Source organism: Phocoena sinus, chromosome 6, assembly GCF_008692025.1.
Source record: "Phocoena sinus isolate mPhoSin1 chromosome 6, mPhoSin1.pri, whole genome shotgun sequence".
Taxonomy (NCBI): domain Eukaryota; kingdom Metazoa; phylum Chordata; class Mammalia; order Artiodactyla; family Phocoenidae; genus Phocoena; species Phocoena sinus.
This window is the reverse complement of record NC_045768.1, coordinates 5,834,395-5,856,717: the sequence shown is the minus strand read 5'-3', so window position 1 is coordinate 5,856,717 and position 22,323 is coordinate 5,834,395. Positions and strand designations below refer to the sequence as shown.

Genomic DNA, 22,323 nt, shown 5'->3' with positions numbered 1-22,323 from the left:
CCCGGTCCGGGAAGATCCCACGTGCCGCGGAGCGGCTGGGCCCGTGAGCCATGGCCGCTGAGCCTGCGCGTCCGGAGCCTGTGCTGCGCAACGGGAGAGGCCACGGCAGTGAGAGGCCCGCGTACCGCAAAAAAAAAAAAAAAAAAAAAAGCTTTATTGAGACATAATTTACATACCATAAAATTCACCCATTCGTATTATTCACCCTTAAAAAAGAAGGAAACTCTGTCACATGCTACAACATGGATGAGGCTTGAGAACGTCACGTTAAGTGAAATTAGCCAGTCACAAAAAGACAAATACTGTATAATTCTAATTGTATGAGGTCCCTAGAGTAGTCAAGTTCTCAGAGACGGGCAGCAGAATGCTGGTTGCCAGGGGCTGGGGGAGGGGAATGGGAATTAGTGTTTAATGGGTATAGGTTCAGTTTGGCAAGACGAAAGAGTTCTGGAGATGGTTGGCGGTGGTGTTTGCAGAACAGTGCGAATAGTTAACACTGCCGAACTGCACACTTATAAACGAGGAAGATGGTGCATTTTATGTTATATGTTTTTTACCACAATTTTTAAGTGAAAAAATCCACCCATTATAAGTATACAGTTTGGTGATTCTTAATAAATGTATAGCATTGTACAACCCATTTTTAGAATATTTCCAGGTTCCCTCTGCCCATTCGTAGTCAATCTCCGTTCCCACCTCCAGCCCCAGGCAACTGCTGATCTGCCTTCTGTCCCTATAGATGTACCTTTTCTGGTAATTTCACATACACGGAATCATGCGCAGTTTTTGGTTCCAACTTCTTTCACTTACCGATGTTTTGGGGGTTCATCCACGTTATAGCGTATGTCAGTACATCGTTCCCTTTCATTGCTCAATAGTATTCCGTTGTCTGGATTGACCACATTATGTTTATCCATTCCCCAGTCACTAGACATTTAGATTGTTTCTAGGTTTTGGCTCTTGTGAATAATGCTGCTGTGAACATCTGTGTATACGTCTTTGTGTGGATATATGTTCTTTCTCTCGAGATTCCTGGGAGTCTAATTGCTGGGTGACCTGATCACTGTATAGGTCACGTTTTAAGAAATCACCAAACTGGCTGTACAGTTTTACTTTCCTTCCGGTAGTGTATGAGGTTTTGGTTTCTCCACATCCTTGCCAACACTTGGTAATGTCAGTCTTTTAAATTTTAGCCATCCTTGTGGTTACAAAGCAGTATCTCACTGTGGTTTTAATTTGCATTTCCCTAATAACTAATGATATCGAGCATCTTTTCACGTGTTTATTACTCTTTCATATGACTTATTTGGCTAAGTGCCTATTGAGGTCTTTTGCTCATTTTTAAATGGGATTGTCTTATTAATGAGTTCTAAGAGTCATTTACATAGTCTGGATACAAGTCCTTTATCAGATAGATGATTTGCAAATATTTTCTCCCAGTCTGTGGCCTGTATTTGCATTTCCTGTATTTTGCCTTTGAAGAGCAAAAGTGTTAAAATTTGGTGAAATCCGATAGTATTTTATGGATTGTGTTATATTTTTAAAATCTTTTTTTAACCTAAGGTCACATTGTCTTCTGTAATTTTTACAGTTTTTGTTCTTATATTTAGGCCAAATCCATTTGAGTTAATGTTTGTGTGAGATAAAGATCTAAATTCCTCTTTTTTTTTTTTTTGGCATATGGATATCCAGTTGTTCTATACCATTTATTTAGATCTTTTCCATTTCTCTCAGTGATATTTTGTAGTTTTCGGGGTACAAGTCTTGTACTTTTGTCAAATTGATTACTAAGTATTGCATGATTTTTGACGCTATTGTAAGGGGAATTCTTCTCTTAGTTTGACTTTTTTGGATTTTTCATTGCTAATATATAGAAATACAATTGATTTTCGTTATCTCGATCTTAAATCCTGCAACCTTGCTAAATTAATATTTAGTTCTAGTAATTTTTTGGCAGATTCCTTAGGATTTTCTACATGTCTTCTATGAGTAGAGTGGTTTTACCTCTTCCTTTCCCCTCTGGATACCTTTAATTTCTCTATGTTGCCTATGGCATTGATTAGACCCTCTGACACAAGGTTGAATAGGAGTGGCCAGAGCAGGCAACCTTGCCTTGTCGCCAGCTTCGGGAGGAGAGCATTCAGTCTTACACTACTGAGTATGATGTCAGCTATGGGTTTTTATAGCTGCCCTTTACAGGTTGAGGAAGTTCCCTTTTATACCTAGTTTGTTGAGAGATTTTGTCGTGGATGGGGGTGAGGGAGGGAGGTTTCTGGTTCCAGACAAGATGGAACTAGAGGCACTTCTGCTTATGCCTCTTGCTAAGGACAGCTTAAAAACTCTAGACTTTATATAGAAAACAAACACTGAAAGACTCTGAAAGGTAGAGAAAAGAAGGATGGGCCAAGGATCTTGGGACCTATGGGATGATATGGCAGCAAAATCCCTAGTTTTTCTTTTTGCCTCATATATCCTGGGCAGGATGCTTGAGAAGCCAGCAACCTGGAAATACCAATGGGCTCAGACGAAAAATAAATGAGGGCCCCCCCCCCAAAAGTCTGCTCTTTCTTGCTAAAGGACCAGAAAAAGGACAGCGTATCAAGCTAGAAAACTTAGGTAATAACACCCAATTCCAGCCAAACACCCATCAACAAAGACCAAGTGGGAAACCTGCACTTCTGCCTTTTCCTTGCTGTCCCGAGGCACCCCTCTCCCCACACTGCGGGGTGGGCAGGGGGTAATGGTGTCAGATGAGGCCACGTGGGGGCAATCACCCTCCCAGCCAGGCCTGATATCCGTGGAGGCCTAGTGTGAACTCTGAACTCTGTGCCTGCCCAGTGATGGTAAAGCACGCCTTCTTGTTCTGGGGTGTCAGTGGAGGCCAGCTGGGGAAGCGGGGTTTCTACCTTCACCTGGAAATAATGAGGCCACACCTCCTTCCCGTGGCAGCGTCCAAGGCAGCCTGTTAAAACAAAAGAACTAGAACTAGAGTCTTTCAACTCAGACTGTTCAGTATACACTTGAAACTCATTCATCATACCAAGAACAAGGAAAATCTCAACTCAACAAGGGCATGGGGCTTCCCTGGTGGCGCAGTGGTTGGGAGTCCGCCTGCCGATGCAGGGGACACGGGTTCGTGCCCCGGTCTGAGAAGATCCCACATGCCGCGGAGCGGCTGGGCCCGTGAGCCATGGCCACTGAGCCTGCGCGTCCGGAGCCTGTCCTCCGCAACGGGAGAGGCCACAACAGTGAGAGGCCCGCGTAACGCATAAAAAAAAAAAAAAAAAAAAAAAAAAAAAAAAAAAAACAAGGGCATGAAAGTGGCCGTGAGCAACTGTGAACATGCTTAAACGTGAAAAAGTAGATCTCTGCAAGGAAACTGATATAAAGAAGAACCAAATTAGCACTAAATTTATAATAAACAAAATTAAAAGCTCAGTGGATGGGTGTAATTGTACAAAGAGGACAGAGGAAAGAATTAGCAAATTTGAAGATATAACAGTAGAATTTAACTAGTCTGAACAACAGAGAGAAAATAGACTAGGGAGAAAAATGAACAGGGCCTCAGCGATCTGTGGGACTACCCCCAAAAGATCTCACATTCATTCATTAGAGCCTCAGAAGGAAAGGAGAAAGACAGGTGAGAAGTAATCAAAGAAACAAGAGCTGAAATTCCCCAAAATTTCACCAGATACATAAACCTACAAATTCAAGGAGCTGAGGAAAACTCAAACAGGATAAACCCAAAGATGTCTGCACTGAGACACATCGCTATCAAACTTCTAAAAATTAAAGGCAAACTTCTGAAAATTAAAATAAAACTCCCATCTTCCATCATTGAAGCGGAGCATGGTTGTGGAGTAATTCAAAGTTCAGGCAATTTTGGGGGGTGATCAGGAAAGACCTCTTTTTATTTATTTTTTTATTTTATTTTATTTTATTTTATTTTATTTTATTTTATTTTTTGCGGTACGCGGGCCTCTCACTGTTGCGGCCTCTCCCGTTGCGGAGCACAGGCTCCAGCCGCTCAGGCTCAGCAGCCATGGCTCACAGGCCCAGCCGCTCCGCGGCATGTGGGATCTTCCCGGACCGGGGCACGAACCTGCGTCCCCTGCATCGGCAGGCGGACTCTCAACCACTGCGCAACCAGGGAAGCCCCGCAATCAGCTGTTTTTAAATTAAGATATATAGGTTGTATTTTTAAACATAATGCTATTACACACGTAATAGACTACAGTATAAACATACTTTTTATATGCTCGAGGAACCAAAAATGTCACGTGATTCACTTTATCGTGATATTTGCTCTATTGCGGAGGTCTGGAACTGAACGTGCAGTATCTCCAAGGTGTGCCTGTATGCAAAAATAATAAGATGTTCCTAAAAGCCGCCCTGGGCCTCCCACAGGTGCCCCGGTGTTCCAGGTGAAGCCCCAAGACGTGACAGTGAGATCTGGGGATGCCGTGGCCCTGCGGTGCCAGGCCTCTGGAGAGCCGGTGCCCACGGTGGAGTGGCTGCGAGCGGGCCAGCCCTTGCGGACCAGCCGGCGGCTCAGGACCCTAACGGATGGGAGCCTGTGGCTGGAGCGAGTGGAGACTGGGGATGCGGGCGCATATGAGTGCGTTGCTCGCAACCTCCTGGGCTCTGCCACAGCCCGGGCCTTCCTGGCCGTGAGAGGTATGGAGCCTCCCTGCCCAGACCTTTGTGGACAGGGGTGGGATTCCCTGCCCAGCGGGGCCTAAAACAACAGAAGTATATGATCTTGTATTTCCGGAGGGTGAAAATCTAAGATCCAGGTGCCAGCAGGGTTGGTTGCTTCTGAGATATATCATAGAGAATCTACTGCAGGCCTCTCCCCTAGCTTCTGGGAGTTTGCTGGAGTTCCTTGATTGTAGAAGCGTCACCCCTCTCTCTGCCTTCATGATCACGTGGCATCCTCCCTGTGCTCGTGTCTGTCTCTAAATTTCCCCTTTATATAAGGACACCAGTCATATTAGGTTAGGGCCCACCCTCATGACCTCATGTTAACATGGGTACCTCTGTACAGACCCTACATTCAAATAAGGTCACGTGCTCAGGTACCGAGGGTTAGGACTTCAGCACATCCTTTTAGGAGGACACAGTTCAACCCATAACAGCATCCTTACTTTTGTAATGGAAATAACTAATTTGTACCTTGTGTATGTTAATTGTAGAAAGGCCAGATAAGTTTTTTAAATGTGTGAAGAAAAAAGTAATGATCAGTTAGCTCTCAAAATTCATTTAGAAATAGCTCAGGGAATTATTTGGGGTATATATTTCTACACTTTTTCTCTGAATGTAAAGAGATACACTTTTTTCTTTTTACAAATGAGGTCAAGTGTACAAGTTGTGTTTACAACCTGCCATATTTTCTTACTCGATCGTGGACAATAGTCTAGTTCACACCTTTTGTAATGATTTCATACCATTCCATAGGAACATGTTTTTGTTTTTTGGGTTTTTTTGCGGTATGCGGGCCTCTCACTGTTGCGGCCTCTCCCGTTGTGGAGCACAGGCTCCGGACGCGCAGGCTCAGCGGCTGTGGCTCACGGGCCCAGCCGCTCCGCGGCATGCGGGGTCTTCCTGGACCGGGGCACGAACCCGTGTCCCCTGCATCGGCAGGCGGACTCTCAACCACCGCACCACCAGGGAAGCCCCATAGGAACACGTTTTAAACTTAATTGCTGTTGGCTTCATTAAATAAACAACAGGTTTGTGGGTTGTTTTTTTCCCCAGTTTCCCCTCCAAAAACTGTCCTGTGGTGCACATCTTTGTGTGCTGGACTGAATATTTCTATAGGATAAATTCCTTCAAGGGACATTGCTACATAAAAGATATTCAAAGGCGTTGAGGCCCCCTAACTCTCTCCCTCCTTTCCCATAAGTCTGGGGAGGGGCATCCTGGCCTTGTGGGGGACAAGAGGCTGCTGAGTTACCTCATGTCTGAGAAGGTTGCCAGTGGCTTGTCATTCCTGGCCTCCAATTTCCTGTCCCCTTCTAAAACTGCCAGGGTCATGCTGCTGCCTTCTTATCTGCTGCTCCCGACACCTCCTTACCCCGTTATTACAAGGCCAGGGGAAGGTTCATTGCCTTTTCCTGTCCCCCCCATAAATCCCAGAGCTGCAGGTATTGACGAGAGACATCCCAAATGGGCATCAAATCTCATCAAACCCCAGCTAAGGGCTGCAGGAAATGGCATTGCTTCCTGGAATCCAGAATTAACCAGCCCCCAATCTACCCACTTAGGATCTTGGCAATGGAGTGTTGAATGTTAGTTTTTTGACAGATCATTGGCAATTCGTTGTCAATTTCCCCTGAGGGCTGGTGAGTGGAGAGTCAGGCTGGGTTCTGTCTCTTGCCATCTGTCCAAACGAGACAGCTGGCCCATTAGCCAGAGGAAGCATCTGCCTGTGCCTGTAGAATCCATTTGGTTAGTGCTGAAGAGCATCTGCTAGCAGACTGCCTGGCGGCTGCTAGGAATTCAACCCACCCCAGCTGGGCCAGCTGCAGCGCAGCTGGAGCCAGGGCCACTGATGGAATGGGAAGCGTTCAGGTGCCTCCTCCAGTGTGCCAGGCCCCCCGCCCCCATCACTTGGCATTTTAGAACCCAACAGGTCTTTGGTGCATCTGTGGTCCCACCTCCTCATTTTATAGATAAGCCAACTCATGTGTGGCTTGGGGGCCAGACTTGCCCGGGTTTTCAAGAAGGCGATGGCAGAGCCAGAATTAGAAGCTGGTACCGTCCCTGTGTGGGGCTCCTCTTAAATGTCTCCCTTCTGTCTAGAAGCCAGGATCCCCTGAGTGTTGAGTTCATTGCCCATTAGCTGTGTGTCCTTGGGCAAGTTACTGCCCCTCTCTGAGCCTCGGTTTACTCCTTCATGAAATGGAAAACAGTACCTGCATATCCCTGAGGGCACAGAGGTGGATAGTGTCACTCTTGTTCTCTTCCTTCCTCACAGGGGAGCCCCGGGGGAGCCGGGGCAGCATGATTGGGGTGATCAATGGGCAGAACTTTGGTATGGCTGTCCTCAACACCAGCGTGCAACAGGAGACACGTTCTGGGGTCACCACCATCTGCAGCAGCATCAGCCACATCCCCGCGAGTGTGGGTAAGTGGGGGCCAGAGCACCTCCTGCGCGCCTGGGGACCCTCCGACCTGAGCTGAGTCAAGGTGGATCGAGGTGCAGGCCACCTCCTCCCCACCCCACAGCCCCCAACCAAACAAAATAACTGCATTTAAGATCAGCCCGAGAGTGCGAAATTACCAGTATTATGTGAATGCAGGGTCAGATTGTGACTTTGGAAACGACTGATTGCTATGTGAGGATTTTTTTCCCACTGTTAAGGCAAGAGCTGCTACCGAAGTGAAGGGGTCACTAGCAAGGAGTAAGGGATGCGGGCTGCAGGGGACAGAAAAGGGGAAATGTGGAGAATAAAGTAAGCTAGAAGGCCCAGAGAACCAAGCAATGTCCACTTTCAAACAGATTCATAAAATAGTGTGTCCTAAGCAGATGGAATGTTCTGGAGAGACATTACAGACGCCGCTGTAATGGACCCTGCCGTCTCACCCTGCCCAGGGGGTCCTGCATCCCCTCATGGGGGTCCAGAGCAGGGAGAGGGTAGTGTTGACAGGGGCTTTGCTAAAAGCAGCCTCTCCAGAGCTGCCCTTGACCACAGACTGTGTGAGCAGTGAGGGGTCAGGGGACTCTGGCTTGGGGGAGGGGCGTCACTCCGGGCTGGCTGTCGGCAGAGAGGGAGTGAAGTGAGACACTGCCCAGGTGTAGCTGCTTCTTCCAGCTTCAGGAGCAGGAACCATGGAGATGCATCTGGCTCCAGGCCAGGCATGCCTGGCTCTGTTTAGTGGAAGCAGAGGCACGGAGAGGCCGAGAAGTTTCTGCTCCCAGAGACAGGGGCCCAGCTGGCTCCTGTGAACATCAGCCCTCTTGTACCTCTTCTGAGCCAGCAGTTTGGCTGAGAAGCTGGACCGTCCCTGGCCCCAAGCAAACGGCCTTGCCCCTTCCCCAGTCCCAGACCCCACCTGGCCTGAGAGGAGGGCTGGGCATTGTGGGAAAAGGTCTGAGAATCCATGTCCAGGGCACTTCTGGGCTCTTTCTTCCAAGTCAGTGGTTTAGAATGACCCTCCCTCTTCCAGGCTCTTCTGGAAGGTGTCTGTAACTTAGGAGACAGTTGGTTTTCTGCTTGGTCCCGCACGTGTGTACTGATGGTCGATGCAGTCCCGTGCTCTGTGGTGACCCAGTAGCCCTCAGTATTTATTGAATTCAGTTGAATATTAAAGGCACTTCTTTGTATAAATATATTTTGCTAATTTTCACAACTACTCCGCGAGGTAGTTTTTGTCTTCACCGCTTCCCACCTTCTGGTCTAATTCCCGGCCCAGGCGATCACGGGCTAGGCCTGGGTCCGGAGGCAAAGGGCTGAGCTCTCCTGGGGGCAGTAGGGAGCTGCAGAGAGACCTTGAGTAGAAGAGCGGCTGCCCTCGGGGTCTGGCTCTAACCCAGCCTCTGTGTCCACCCCGTCCAGGGCCTCTGATGCGGGTGCTTGTGGTCGCCATCGCCCCCATCTACTGGGCTCTGGCCAGAGAGAGTGGAGATGCCCTGAACGGCCACTCCCTGACGGGCGGCCGCTTCCAGCAGGAGTCGCATGTGGAGTTTGCCACAGGTGAGTGGGGGTCTCCCCGAGGTGGACCAGGTGGGGCTGAGGTCTGAGCCCAGGGCCTCTCCCCCGAGGTGACTCCAGGCTGGGTGGGGATGGATTGCAGGGGAGCTGCTCACAATGACCCAGGTGGCCCGGGGCCTGGATCCCGATGGCTTCCTACTCCTCGACGTGGTGGTCAATGGCATCGTCCCCGAGAGCCTGGCGGACGCAGATCTGCAAGTGCAGGTGTGGGGAGAGCCCTGGGGTGTGCAGATGGGGCGCGCGCGAGAGAGTGGCATGTCCTGCCCCAGCCCTCCCCGAGCAGCTGGGCCCACTTTCCTTCCTGACTCCCCAGCAGGGTCTGGGGCGTGGCCTGGCTGGGCCCAGGGGAGGAATAACCCCACGGCAGGAGGGCGCTCTGGCCCAGCTTCACAGACAGCTTGAGGGTGCCCAGCTTGTTGGAAGAAGAGCTGAAAGGCCCACCAGGCCCGCACCCCAGCATCCCCACTGGGGGCGGAGGGTCCCTCGCCCCTTGGAAGTCGACGTCGTGATGTCCTCCCTGCCGGCCTCTTGCAGGACTTCCAGGAGCAGTACGTGCAGACGGGGCCCGGCCGGCTCTTTGTGGGCTCCACGCAGAGCTTCCTGCAGGACAGCCTCCTGTCGTTCCTGCGCGGCAACCACAGCATCCGGTACGACGCGGCTCAGGGCCCCCAGCCCCAGCTGGTGCAGCACCTGCGGGCCTCCGCTATCAGCTCGGCCTTCGACCCCGAGGCCAAGGCCCTGCGCTTCCAGCTCTCCACGGCCCTGCAAGCTGGTGAGGCCCCCGTCCCCTCTCCACACCCCCCAACTGTCCCAGCCAGATCCTGCCAGGGCCCCCACAAGGGCCTGGGCTCTCTATCCCCGGGCGCCTTGGGCACTGGGGCCCTCGTGTCCTCAAGGTCTGTCCCCTTTGCCTAGCAGAAGAGAATGAAGTCGGCTGCCCAGAGGGCTTTGAGCTGGACACCCAGGGAGAGTTTTGCGTGGGTGAGCATGCCTCCCCACCCCAGCAGGGACGAGGGAGGCCTCAGCCTGGGAGGGACGGAGGGCTGGAGGGCCCGTGAGCACAGACCACCGGACCTCTCCCCACCCCGCAGACAGGGACGAGTGCTTGGGCAGTCCCAGCCCCTGCGCCCACTCCTGCCGCAATGTGCCCGGCCGCTTCTCTTGCTCCTGCCCAGCTGGCTTCACCCTGGCCAGGGACGAAAGAACCTGCAGAGGTGAGCGGGCCCCAGGTGGAGAGGCTCGTCTTGGACCTGGCCCGGGTGTGCTCAGGGAGATTCCGGGGCTGGGACCCTGGCCAGGGGGCACATCCCTCAGGGGACGTGGACCTAGGGGTTCCACTGAGAACTTCTTATTTTGAGGGCCACAGAGGGGAGAGGCTCAAGTACCGAGGGGCGATGGGGATCTCTAAAGACACGCATGTGGCCACCATGTGCTCACGGCACGCACACCCGCTGAGCCTGGACGTGGCCTCAGAAGCTTTCCCAGCCCTCAGCGGGCATTTCCAGTCCACCGGGCTTGGAAGTGAGCTGATACCCATCTGGCCTGCTTGCCCTGCTTGCCCCCATGATGAAGTTGCTGGACGATAAATCTGACCCTGAGATGCTGTCTGGACTCTGATCCCACACCTGTGTCCCTCCATCCCACCAGCGGGGCCTGGTGTGGCCAAGTCTCTTTGGGGCACCCAAAGGGCATTAGCGCAGCCTCACTTCAGATGCTACAGGCCAGGGCCTCCGGGCCCCTCAGAGGAGGCTCTGTGTGTCTGGGGGTGCCGAGATGATGGACAGAGCTAGCAGGAGGGGTGGGGACCTTCCTGCCAGGGGCCTCTGGGCCTAAGGACAAAGCCTGTGTGGGTAGGCTGGACCTGGGGACAAGTGTTCATGCAGCCCCTGCCCCCGTCCCCCCCCCACAGATGTGGACGAGTGCGCTTGGGAGGCCGATCCTTGCCAAGAGGGACAGCGCTGTGTGAACCTGCTGGGGTCCTACCGCTGCCTCCCTAACTGCGGGCCCGGCTTCTGGGTGGCCACTGATGGAGCCAGTTGTGAAGGTGACAGGGGAAGGGTGCTGGGCTGTCCCGACCCCCGGGGACCCAGTGGTTGCCGGAGTTCAGCAGAGGGCATGCTGTGTGTCACTGGGACGCTGGGCCTTCAGGGAAACTGGAACTCTCTTGGCAGAAGGAGTCGCGTGAGGCCGGGGAGAAAGCCTGAGCTGGGCTCAGGAGGTCTGAGTCCTGACCCAGCCTGGCTGCTGGTGACTTGAGTCCCTTTGGCAAGTGTCTTTTCCTTTCTGGGTCTCGGGTTTCTCATCTGTCTGATGAAGGGGGACCAGGTCAGGGATGGCAAACATGTGCTACATCTACCGCCACTTCCCCTCTTTCCCCTCGTGGGTCACGGTCCAGCCCACAGACAGCCTCTGAATCCTTCTCAACACAGCTTCTCCAGCTACAGTGGCTACTCTCAATCAGTTGCAGTGGGCCTTTGAGACAAAGCCTAGCTGCCACCCCGGGATGGGTGACCTCTAGGGTCCTCCTTTTCTAGAATTCTAGGCTTTCATGACTGTGGGTCGTCCTGGTTTCCCCAAGAGAAGGCGTCAGTGGAGGGGGAGAGCGAGGTAACCTTGGACTCAGAAGAGGCAGTCATCCCATTTCATCCCATTTCATCCCATTTCATCCCATTTCTAGGGCTCCTCCTGCCTTCTCCCGCCCTCCCTTCCTTCCTTCTCACCAGTTTTTGAGCCCGGCCCATAGACCAGGGTCCTAAGCCCTTCAGGTGCCTATGATCCAGTTTTCTCCCCATGATCCCATGAAGGAGTCCTATCGTGACCCCTTTTTACAGATGCGGAAACTGAGGCTCAGAGAGGGACAGTTACTGGCTCAAGGATCAAGAGACATGGCAGGGCTGAGTCCAAACCCAGGACTCTGCCTCCAAAGCCCACCTTTTAAGCCTCTTCCTTCTTTGGGACCTGGAACCTTCTTACTCTCCAAAGCTGGTATAATTAGGAAGGGTGGTGGCAAACGCTGGCATTCCTCCTGGTGGCACTGAAGTTGGAGATGGGGACGCAGATGAGGCCCAGATGCGGAGACGCGTGGTATGTCCTAGGGGGAGGGACTGTGGGCTCAGCACCCCCCCGCCCTTGCCCCTGCCTTTCCAGATGTGGACGAGTGTCTGGAGCAGACGGACGAGTGTCACTACAGCCAGATCTGTGAGAACACCCCAGGCGGGCACCGCTGCGGCTGCCCCAGGGGGTACCGGGCCCAGGGCCCCGGCCTGCCCTGCCTAGGTATGGGGAGAGCCACGCCCTCCCTGGGACCCTGGTCAGCACCCACAGCTCACGGGCAGGGATCGGTTATGACGGGTGACACTGAGTCCTGTGAACAGAACAGCAGCCGACACCGATTGTGTGCCCAGCATGTGCCTGATCCGTGCTTTGCCTGCTGTTTCCACCAAAACCTCACCCCCTGCCCGGCCAGGTCACCTTCCCTGGGAGCCCAGGAGGAGGAGGCGGGTGGAGAGAAGTGGGTGGGTCTCAGAGAGGCTTTGCAGGTGGAATGGACCTCACCAGGAGGCTGAAGGGAGGGGTGCTGAGGGACACTGGGGTCCGGAGCCCAGAGCTGGGGGCGGTGGGGGGTCCCCTCTGAGCAGTAGAGGCTGGAGCGGGAGAGGAGGCTGGGGGTGGTCCAGGAGAGGGAGGGCTTGGGGGCAGGCCTGTGTGCACGGGTGAGGCAGCTGGATTCTGGGGAGGGCCGGAGAGCAGCAGAGGCGGCTGGAGCCCGGTGGAGCGGCTGCAGCGCGCCCTGAGCCACCTTGGCACATCGCCTGGCTCTGCTCCTCTCCAGATATCAACGAGTGCCAGCAGCTGCCCCGGAGCTGTGCCTACCAGTGCCTCAACCTCCAGGGCAGCTACCGCTGCCTGTGCCCGCCCGGCCAGACCCTCCTCCGAGACGGCAAGACTTGCGCCCCGCTGGAGCGCAGTGGACCAAACGTGACCACCGTCAGCCACCGGGACCCCTTGGTGGCCTGGCTGCGTCCCCGCGCCCCCGTCCCCGGTGGGTCCTACCACGCCTGGGTCTCCCTCCGACCGGGCCCCAGAGCCCTGAGCACGGGCCGGGCCTGGTGCCCTCCTGGCTTCATCCGGCAGAACGGCGTCTGCACGGGTAAGACCGAGCCCCAGCCGTGCCCACCGGGGACACACCCAGCTATGTTGTCTCAGGCTCCTGGGCTGGGCGTGTGGGCACCACACCCGTGTTCAGAAACCCAGGGTTCACAGGTAAGCGGGGTAGGCGGTGCAGGCAGATGGAAGCCTCCTTGCTACAAGGTTTCTTGGAGTCCTGGCTGTGCTCATCGGCGAGGGGCTTCCATAGTGGATGGGGTCCTTTCCAAAGCATTTGACTTCAGAACACTTTACCCAGAGGGAGGGCAGATGTTCCCAGGAACCCACTTTGAGAACATTCCTCTTGGTGTGCAGAGGTGAAGTAGTCAGGCAGGGAAGGAGTATGTTCCAGGTTGACATGAGAATGTGAACAGGGACCGGGGGGTGCTACAGGGGCAGGGGGTGTCGAGGAGAGTCCCTGGGCCCTGCGGAGGCTGGCGCTGGGCTGCAGAGGTGCGAAGGGGGAGGGTAGCCTGGAGGGCGGATGTGCTTCAGCGCTGCCACCTGGGCAGAGGGTGTCCTGGAAGCGCTGTCTCCACCCCCCGTGCCTTGGTGCGCATCAAGCCCAGGGAGTCTCCTAACCTCGCGATCCAGGGTTGGGTGGGGCAGGGCAGGGAGAAGGCCGGGTGCCTAAGGCAGGGACTTCCCTGGCTTGTCCTGAGCCCTGCGGTTAGTCGTGTGGCCGCCTGGGCATCTGTGACTCAGTGTTTCTCTGTCCCCATCCCGCCACCCCATGGCCCGGGCCAGACCTGGACGAGTGCCAGCTGAGGAGCCTGTGCCAGCACGCCTGCCGAAACACCGAGGGCAGCTACCACTGCCTCTGCCCCGCTGGCTACCGCCTCCTCCCCAGCGGGAAGAACTGCCAGGGTGAGCAGGAGGGGGCTTCTCTCACCCAGTCTGCTCTCTCCAGCCCCTTCCCAGCCATCTCATGTGAGGGAGGGGCAGGGAGGGGCTAAGTGCCACCCCCAGGTGGCCAGAGCCAGGCCGGGACCCACACTCCAAGCAGGAGCTAAGAAGCTGCGTGGGCAGCTCTGAAAACAGCCCTGGGGGCTGCTCTGCTGTGTGTCACTGGGCAACTCACTTCACCTCTCTGTGGCTCAGTCTCCTGGTGAGATGGAGCTAACAGAGCCCTCCCCTAAATGTTGGGGAGAGACGTGTGGAGGGCGGGCACAGAGCCGGCGCTCGCAGCAAGGCAGCTGCTGCTGGGAGTAGCAGGAAAGTCCTCCAACTCCCAGGCCAGTGCATTTTCCCTAACTAAGGTGCTCTGGGGTCCGGCCAGTCATGCTGCTTCTTCCCTGTACAGCGGGAATCATGTCTGCCTTGCCAGTCTCCATCCCTCCCTCTCTGTCATGGGGGTCAGTGAATGTCCTCTGAGAGAGTGGGGCTCCTACGGGGGGCAGAGAAGGATCATGGACAGTGGCTCCTCTGGGTCCGAGGGCAGTCCTCATCTCCCCCAGCCTCTCCACCCCAGCTCTAGGCTTAGGAGGTCCCCAGAGTGACCACCTGGGGAAATGGGGAGGTGCTAGGAGACTGCCACTTGGGCTGTCATGGGTCAGGCTGGCTGGGGACCGGGGAAGGGGCCGTGCACCTCACTGCCCTCGGAAGGCATGTCTCTCCCACTTAACCCTCCCCCCACGCCTTCCCTGGCTCCTTCTTGGGCCCCTCCCCGCTTTGCTCCATCTTTTTACCCCCCATCTCTTCACCTACTTCCCTGCCCAGACATCAACGAGTGTCAGGAGGACAGCATCGAGTGTGGGCCCAGCCAGATGTGCTTCAACACCCGCGGCAGCTACCAGTGTGTGAACACGCCGTGTCCTGCCACCTTCCGGCAGGGCTCCAGCCCTGGGTAAGGGCTGAGTTGGCTACGGGGTGAATGGGGAGGATTCCCTGCCAGGATCTGGGCAGCCGACACTCTGGCTCCTGTATAGCCCGAAGGAGGAAGGAGGGCCTCCAGGAAGGCCCTGTCTCAGGCAGAGATCCTCTTAGGGTCAGTGGGTCAACCCTGCCAGGACTCCTGGGCGAGGCCCCTGAGCTCACGGGGCAGTGTGCCCTCAAGCACTTTCCTGCAGCCACTTGGGGTGTGAGCTCACCTTGACAGTACCATTCCCTGCACAGTGATGCTTGGGCCATGCATGGAGCACAGGGGGCTGGGAGACGCCAGAGTTGGGAGAGAACTGGAGGGAGGGGTGCTGGGAGATGGACACACAGGGACACATGGGAACACATGCATACATTCAGGAAACTCTGGACACAGGAACACACGTGCAGGTGCATAAACCCCACCCAGAATCCCACACAAAACCCCAGGGCTCAGACATGCGCCGCTACACAAACACAAAATACGTTTCTCTCACTATGGCTACAGACACTCCTAAACACGCACAGACGTGGGGACGGACCTTGGCTGGCACCAACCAGCTGCAGCTGTTAGGGAAAGGAACCTGGGGTGGCGACTTGCCCCGGACTCTACTAACCAGGAAGCCTAGGCTGAGGTGGCGGGGCAGAGGGAGTGGGCGCCCTTGGCAAGGCTGAGCACAAGTCTTTGAGCACAACCCCACCCCCCCAAATCCAGAGCCCGTGACTCAGCTCTGGGCTTCCGGGGGACATGGAAGGCTGTAAATTTTATCACCTATGGGGGGGACCTGCTCAGATGGGAAAGGGCACGTCTCTGGCTTCCTGGGGCCTCAGTTTGCCGCTCTCTAAAATGGGCTAACAGTGGCCCTTGTAGAGAGGCACAGGGCGCGTGGGGTGGGGGGGTCGGCGCATGGTTGAACTGCGGGGGTCGGGGGTGAGATCCGCTTTATGCGACCGGGCACACTCAGATGGCAACCCAGAGTCCGTCGGTCTGTCCCGCCCGCAGGACGTGCTTCCGGCGCTGCTCGCAGGACTGCAGCACGGGCGGCCCCTCCACGCTGCAGTACAAGTTGCTGCCGCTGCCCCTGGGCGTGCACGCCCTCCAAGAAGTGGCCCGCCTGGCCGCCCTCTCCGAGGCCGGCGTCCCCGCCAACCGCACGGAGCTCAGCGTGCTCGAGTCCGACCCGCGCAGCCCCTTCGCCCTGCGCCCGCTGCGCGCCGGCCGCGGCGCGGTCTACACCCGCCGCGCGCTCACCCGCGCGGGCCTCTACCGGCTCACCGTGCGCGCCGCGGCGCCGCGCCACCAAAGCGTCTTCGTCTTGCTCATCGCCGTGTCCCCCTACCCCTACTGAGGGTCGCGGTCGTGGGCAGCGGCTCTGGGGCCAGCGACCTCCGGGGATGGGGGGTGGAGAGGCCCCGGCCGCACCGCCCAGGTGGCCCTTGCCCACGCCACCTGCTGTGGCAAGCGACGTCATCTTCTCCCGTCCCCGTGCGTCATCGAGACCTGCAGCAAACACGACCCTGCGCGCAACCTTGACCCCGGGACAGCGAGAACCCGAGCTCCCCCTAGTCCCCCGCCCCCCCCCCCCCGTGGGGGTGGAGCCCGGCAGGCAGGTGACAAAGGCTGCCCTTAGGTGGTAAAGGGCAAAGGGGAACCTGGCCCGGGACACAGGGCACCAAGACACCCGAGGGGAGGGGCAGCAGTTGTCACCCGCCCATACCTGGCACTGTCATCCTGAACCCGGTGTGTGTATGTATACTATAAAAACGTTTGCTTTTACCAATTCGATTTCTTGATCCAGTTATTTTGCTTTGGTAAGGAGGGGCTTTGGCTGGGAGGGAGACCACCACCCTTCTGGTCCAGGAGCACCAGAGGAGCAGTCCAGGAACCTCTGCTCTTGATTCGTAGGGTGGCTCTGGCACCTTTCTGGGCTCAGTTTACTCATCCAAAAATATGAAAATACGACAGGGTCCCCACCCCCAGGGCTGTGGGGAGAATTAAATGAGAAGGAAATTTATCACACAGCAGCTATCCATGGTAGCAAAAAGTAATGCTTAATTAAGAATAATTCCTAATTATATTTAATGAATTAATTAAATTTAATCATTCCGTCATCCACCAAAGATTCATTAGGTCCTGCTTATGTGCCAGGCAGTGAACGTAAAAATCCCTGTGCTTGTGAACTTACGTTCTTCGAGGCGAAGGGTTTATAAACAGCAAGGAAATGAAGAGTGAAATGTGTACTTGTCCGTCAGCGAGGGTGCTGGGGAGAAAACCTAAGTTGGGAAGTGTGGGTTAGGGGGCAGTTTTTAATAGGCCATCAGCGCGGGCCTCACTGAGAAGGCGGCATCGGAGCAGAGACCTGAGGAAGGTGAGGGAGACAGCCGGGCAGACATCTGCAGGAAGGGTGTTTTGGCAGAGGGAACAGCAAATACCAGGGCCTTCTGGCAGGAGGATGCTCTGGGGTGGTGGTCTGGCAAGGAGGTGTTGGGGGCGGGTAGCTGGAGCTGGGGGTTGGTGGGGGGAAGGAAGAGGGAGGTGTGACTAGAAAGGTAAGCGGGGTGGGGCAGATCCTGGGAGCCTCTGGGCCTGTGTAGGGCTCTTGGCTTTGACAGGGGGAGCTGGGGAGGGACACGATTAGAATGTCTATTTATGTATTGACCTGTCTCCAGTGTGCTGGGACAGGACTCCTGAGAAGCCCAGCACTGCTTTTCCTCCCACTCCCCCGCCAACCCTGTCCCTGCCCTCCTGCCTGGGCTGCCTGCAGTCCCTGCCAGCTGTCCCTCAACACAGTCTCTGGCAGAAGGAGGCTGTCTGTCTTGCACGTGGTTCTGGAGAGGAGGGATCCTTTCTTCCGGCTGTCTTTGGTCAGTGTGACTCTGTCACCTACCCCTTAGCATCCCCGTCTCTCATCTGGGCAACAAGGAAAGCTGAGTTATTTCCCACTAAGGTATGAATGACCATCAGACTTCATAAACGGAGCCTTCCAGCAATGCTGGAAGGAATCTCTGTGTGCATTTTACAGATGGAGAAAAGGACGCCCAGAGGGAACATGGCCCAGTCACTTGCTTGATAGGTGACCGGTTAATGGTCAGACGGGGACTCCTGACTCCTACCAACAGGCCCAACTGAATCTTCCCCAGGGCATTCCCACTTTCAAAGTTGGTTTCTTTTGAATCAGAGGTCTGCAAACATCTTCTGTAAAGGACCAGATAGTGAATCTTTTTGGCTTTGGGGAACGTATTAAACTACTCCCCTGGCCGTTGCAGTACAAAAGCCGCCACAGCCAACACACAAAGGAGGAGTGGCTGAGTTCCAGTAACACTTTGTTTGTGGGCTCTAACTTCGAATTCATGTCATTTTCATGTGTCGTGGAAGTCTTTTTTCGATCTTTTTTTTGCATTTTTACAAATGCAAAAACCATTCTTAGCTTGCAAGCTTTACAAAACCAGTCAGGGACCATAGTTTGCCAATCCCTGGTTTAAAGCACAGAAGTTACCAGTGGTGAAATTTCAGGCTGGGTGGGGAGAGATTCCAGGAAGGAGGGAAGCAGGGAGGGATGGAGGGGCTTCCCAGTTCCCCCTCATACGCCATTTGTCCAGGGCCCAAACTGTAGAGACTTTACTTGGACTGAACTACCCTCTTTGTGCAGCCCTAGGGGCCATGGGTCACAACTTGACCCCTGCCGTTTGCTGGGCTGTTAATATTTTATGGAGCCAGGGACGTTGCAGCCCATGCAGTGTCAGCCCTGGGGCCATGGCATCGAGCGCTGAGAACTGCTGCTCTCTCCTGCCTCGTGCTCCCCAGACTCACCCTGGCCCTTCATGTTTGTCAAAATACCATTAGTAGACTGTTCAATGCCCTATAGACCTGAGTTTATTTAATTCTCCCAGGAACTCCAGAGGCAAAGAATATTATGTCCATTTCACAGATGAGCGATGGGGGCTCAGAGAAGGTGAGCCACTTGTCCAAACTCACACAGCATGGAGGGGAGGGGAAGAGAAGGACTCGATGCAGGCCCATCTGACTCTGCAGCCCAGGCCTCCAGCCTCCAGGCTCCCCTGCCTCCATTCTCCGAGGAGGGAAGATGGGAAGAGAGGAAGGTCCAGGCGCAGAGGCTGAAAAGGAGGGACATCGGCAACTCAAGCCCGGAGGAGCTGCCAAGGGAGTGTGTGCTCCGTCGGCCTCCTTTCTCTCCCATCTTCTCTTAAATTTCCCATTTGAGGCTCTGAAACAGAGGCAAGTGAGAAGGAGCGATTGCTCAAAGTCCTACAGCAAGCCAGGGGCAGAGTTGGCCTGGAATCCAGGCTGTGATTCCGAGTCTTGTGCTCCCCACTCCCCCCACATCCACAGGATGGTTGCCGAGGAGAGGAGGTGCCTCCCAAGGGAGCTCAGCTCCAAAGGGGTGTTTTCCACTCTGCTTTTCCAGCTGCCGCCACCATTGGCCAGGGCCCCATCCAGCTGCCCGGCCTCTGAGGCTTCTCTGAACCATCAGGGCTGGAAAACAGCCCTGCAGGTCACTCATTAAACTCCCTGATGCAGCTTTTCCAAGAACGCACACTGGACTTTATGTTCCCTCTGGGCAGGAACTGGTAACCTGGGGTCCAGCCCAGAGGACACTCTTTGTTCCTGGGACCAGTGCCCAGGCCTGGACAGCAGCAAAGTGGCTTCTGGTGCCAACCATGAGACGGTTGCTGGGCGAGGTGCCTGGGGTCACTACACACCCTGGCCCCTCCACGACCTGCGAGTGCAGAGCCCTTGAGTGGCAGAGGAGAGATGGAGGATAAGAGGGACCTACTCCACGGTTAGGTACACAGGCTGCATCTATGTTTTTAGGTTGCCAGGGGACTTAACAAGGTCATATCCACTGAGTGTGCCCTTCAGTTCAGACAAGTTGACCCCACAGTCAGAGCTGACCCTTGGAAAATGCACCCTGGCTGCAGTGTGGAGGGTGCATTAGAGTGGACAGGAAGACAGGTGAGGTGTCTCCTGCAGAGGTACGGGTGAGAGGTGATGGTGATCTAAGACCACAGCGGTGAGGGGAATTCCCTGGTGGTCCAGTGGTTAGGACTTGACACTTTCACTGTCGTAGGCCCAGGTTCCATCCCTGGTTGGGGAACTAGGATCCCGCAGTCTGCATGGCACAGCCAAAAATAAATAAATAAATAAATAAAATAAAAAGGGAAAAAAAAAAGAAAGACAACAGCAGTGGGGAGAGGGGGAGGAGACCAGGGCCCTCATTTTCCTCTCTTTTGTTGCCGGAGATTTCAGGCAACTCTTGTGTGCCAGCATGAGAGACAGCATATGACAAGGGACCAATGTGGTGGGAGGAGGGGAAGGGGTCAGAGAAGCATCCCCAAGGAATAGTATGTGCAAAGACCGTAAGAAAAGGAAGAGCTTGGCACATTGAAGAAATTGCAAGCAGGCCAGTGCAGCTGGAGTGCAGTGGGTGAGGGCAGAAGAGGAAGTACAGGTTCTAGATTTTATCCTAAGAATGATGGGGGACCATCAAAGTCTTCATAGAAATCATTTCAATTCATTAATATTTCAGAATTCATTATCTCTAAACTTTAAAGAATCTTTTTAAAAAAGATATCTACAATACCATTATCATACTTTAAAAAATCAACAATAATTCCCTGCTATCAAGCATCCTGTCAGTGTTCAAACTTCCAATTGCTCATAAAGACGGTATTTCTTTTTTGCTTAAAATAAAAACCCCAGGATCCAAATAAAGGCTACATGTTATGATTGATTACATCCTCTGTGTGTCTTTTAACTCAAAGTTCCCCTGTCTCTCTCTTTTTTTTTTTCTTAAAAACAAACTTTATTGAGATAGAATTAGTCTGGGAATGCAAGGTTGGTTCAACACCTGAAAATCAAGCAATGTAATTTACCACATTTACAGAATAAAGAGAAAATCGTATCGTCTCAATAGATGCAGAAAAAAACATTTGACAAAGTTCAGCCCCTACTCATGACAAAAACATAAAAGCGAACTTCTTCACCTGTGAAAAACATCTAATAAAAACCTACAACTAACATCATACTTAATGGTGAAAGACTGAATGAATGATCCTCTAAGATCATGAACAAGCCAAGGATATCCACTCTCACCAATTCTATTCAACATTGTACTGGGGTCCTCACCATTGGAATAAGGCAAGAAAAAAGGCACAAAGATAATACAGGGAAAGAGGAAAACTGTCTCTATTCACAGTCAACGTTATTGTCTGTATAGAAAACCCTAAGGTATTTACAAAAATCTCCTAGAATTAATCAGCAAATTTAGCAAGTGCAGAAGACAAGGCCAGTAAACAAAAATCAGTTGTGTTTCTATATATTAACAACAACTGATTGGAAAATAAAATTTTAAAAATTATTTACAATAGTATCAAAAAACTTAAAATACTTAGAAATAAATTTAATGAAAGATAAGCAAGACCTGTACACTGAAAACTATAAAACATTGCCTAGACCTGTACACTGAAAACTATAAAACATTGCCTAGACCTGTACACTGAAAACTATAAAACATTGCCTAGACATCTGAGTCAAGATGGATCTTTCGGCACTCCTATTGAAAATGAGGACATTTGTACCACCCATCAGAGATGCCCCACATGCCAGGTCTTCGTCTTCTCTAAATAAAAGGCTTGGGCATTTGCCTGAGAATAGACTTCCACCTGGCAAGTCATCCAAGGTGTCCAATAAAATATCCATCTCAAAGCTGGGCTCTGGAACAGCCATACCTCTGACCCCAAGAAGCCCTATCTCTTCTAGCGCAAGAGGTGACCTGTTCACACTGATGCCACAGATCCCAGCCCTTTCCCATAATAGCCACACATTCTTTCCCAAATGGAGGACGTCTACTCTCGCCTAGTCCATTTACAACGCCTGATCACCAGCAGGGACCTTTTTTTTTTTAATTAATTTTTATTGGAGTATAGTTGCTTTACAATGTTGTGTTAGTTTCTGCTGTACAGCAAAGTGAATCAGCCATATGTATACATACATCCACTCATTTTTAGATTTCTTTCCCATTTAGGTCACCACAGAGCATTAAGTAGAGTTCCCCATGCTATTCAGTAGGTCTTCATTAGTTATCTATTTTATACATAGTAGTGTATATATGTCAATCCCAATCTCCCAATTCATCCCACCTCTCCTTCCCCCCTTGGTAACCATAAGTTTCTTTCTCTACATCTGTGACTCTATTTCTGCTTTGCAAATAAGTTCATCTGTACCATTTTTCTAGATTCCACTTATAAGCGATATTATATGATATTTGTTTTTCTCTTTCTGTCTTACTTCACTCTGTATGACAATCTCTAGGTCCATCCACGTCTCTACAAATGACACTATTCCATTCCTTTTTATGGTTGAGTAATATTCCATTGTATATACGTACCACATCTTTATCCATTCCTCCGTCAATAGACATTTAGGTTGCTTCTATGTCCTGGCTATTGTAAATACTGCTGCAATGAACATGGGGGTACATGCATCCTTTCGAATTCTGGTTTTCTCCAGGTATATGCCCAGGAGTGGAATTGCTGGGTCATATGGTAGCTCTGTTTTTAGTTTTTTTAAGGACCCTCCATA

General features: G+C 53.2%; 1 protein-coding gene across 1 annotated transcript in view; it reads left to right on the top strand.

The window, feature by feature from the left end:
* Positions 1 to 16,401, top strand: part of HMCN2 (hemicentin 2) — a 138,141-nt gene extending 121,740 nt beyond the window's left edge. Inside the window, exons 72-84 of the mRNA XM_032635297.1 lie at positions 4,408 to 4,677; positions 6,980 to 7,129; positions 8,562 to 8,699; positions 8,800 to 8,921; positions 9,252 to 9,489; positions 9,636 to 9,698; positions 9,809 to 9,931; positions 10,627 to 10,761; positions 11,865 to 11,993; positions 12,550 to 12,867; positions 13,611 to 13,730; positions 14,583 to 14,709; positions 15,724 to 16,401. Of these exons, the coding sequence (XP_032491188.1) occupies positions 4,408 to 4,677; positions 6,980 to 7,129; positions 8,562 to 8,699; positions 8,800 to 8,921; positions 9,252 to 9,489; positions 9,636 to 9,698; positions 9,809 to 9,931; positions 10,627 to 10,761; positions 11,865 to 11,993; positions 12,550 to 12,867; positions 13,611 to 13,730; positions 14,583 to 14,709; positions 15,724 to 16,069 (2,279 nt within the window). The 3' untranslated portion in view covers positions 16,070 to 16,401. The remainder of the gene's footprint in view (positions 1 to 4,407; positions 4,678 to 6,979; positions 7,130 to 8,561; positions 8,700 to 8,799; positions 8,922 to 9,251; positions 9,490 to 9,635; positions 9,699 to 9,808; positions 9,932 to 10,626; positions 10,762 to 11,864; positions 11,994 to 12,549; positions 12,868 to 13,610; positions 13,731 to 14,582; positions 14,710 to 15,723) is intronic.
* Positions 16,402 to 22,323: the final 5,922 nt, after the last annotated feature.